This window comes from Condylura cristata, unplaced genomic scaffold, assembly GCF_000260355.1.
Source record: "Condylura cristata isolate star-nosed mole 26May11 unplaced genomic scaffold, ConCri1.0 scaffold00032, whole genome shotgun sequence".
NCBI lineage: Eukaryota > Metazoa > Chordata > Mammalia > Eulipotyphla > Talpidae > Condylura > Condylura cristata.
In genome coordinates, this window is record NW_004567133.1 from 20,413,965 (window position 1) to 20,414,489 (window position 525).

General features: G+C 74.7%; 1 protein-coding gene across 1 annotated transcript in view; it reads left to right on the top strand.

The window, feature by feature from the left end:
- Positions 1 to 9: 9 nt before the first annotated feature.
- The window catches only part of CCDC154 (coiled-coil domain containing 154), a gene marked incomplete at its 5' end in the record, with an annotated part of 11,640 nt that continues 11,124 nt past the window's right edge, over positions 10 to 525 (top strand). The window contains 3 exons of the mRNA XM_012731702.1: positions 10 to 207; positions 300 to 380; positions 459 to 524. Of these exons, the coding sequence (XP_012587156.1) occupies positions 10 to 207; positions 300 to 380; positions 459 to 524 (345 nt within the window). The remainder of the gene's footprint in view (positions 208 to 299; positions 381 to 458; position 525) is intronic.

Consider the following 525-nt stretch of genomic DNA (forward strand, 5'->3'; position numbering starts at 1 on the left):
GCGGGGCGGGGCGTGACTGCCGGCCCGCAGGTCTTCGTGGAGCGGTCCAGCAGAGGCCTGGTGCGGCGCCGGCTGCGGCTGAAGGACTTCCGGGACGCCTACCCGCGCTTCCCCCCGATCCAGTCCATCCACGTGTCGCAGGACGAGCGGGAGTGCACCATGGACCTCTCTGAGTTCATGAACCCGTCGCCCTACACGGTGCCGCAGGTGCCTGCGGCTGCGCCCCGCGGGCCCAGGGGCCGGCCTGGGTGTGGTCGCGGCCGGCCCCTGCGCCGCCCGCTGACGCCCGCTCTCCCCAGGACGCGTCTCTGCCGCGGGTCTTCAAGCTGTTCCGGGCCCTGGGCCTGCGGCACCTGGTGGTGGTGGACAACCTCAACCAGGTGAGCCGGGCGGCCGCACAGCGCCGGGGCTCCTCACGGGCGCCGGGCGCCGGCACCGACTGGCCTCTGCCCCCGCAGGTGGTCGGGCTGGTGACCAGGAAGGACCTCGCCAGGTACCGGCTCGGGAAGGGGGGCCTGGAGGAGC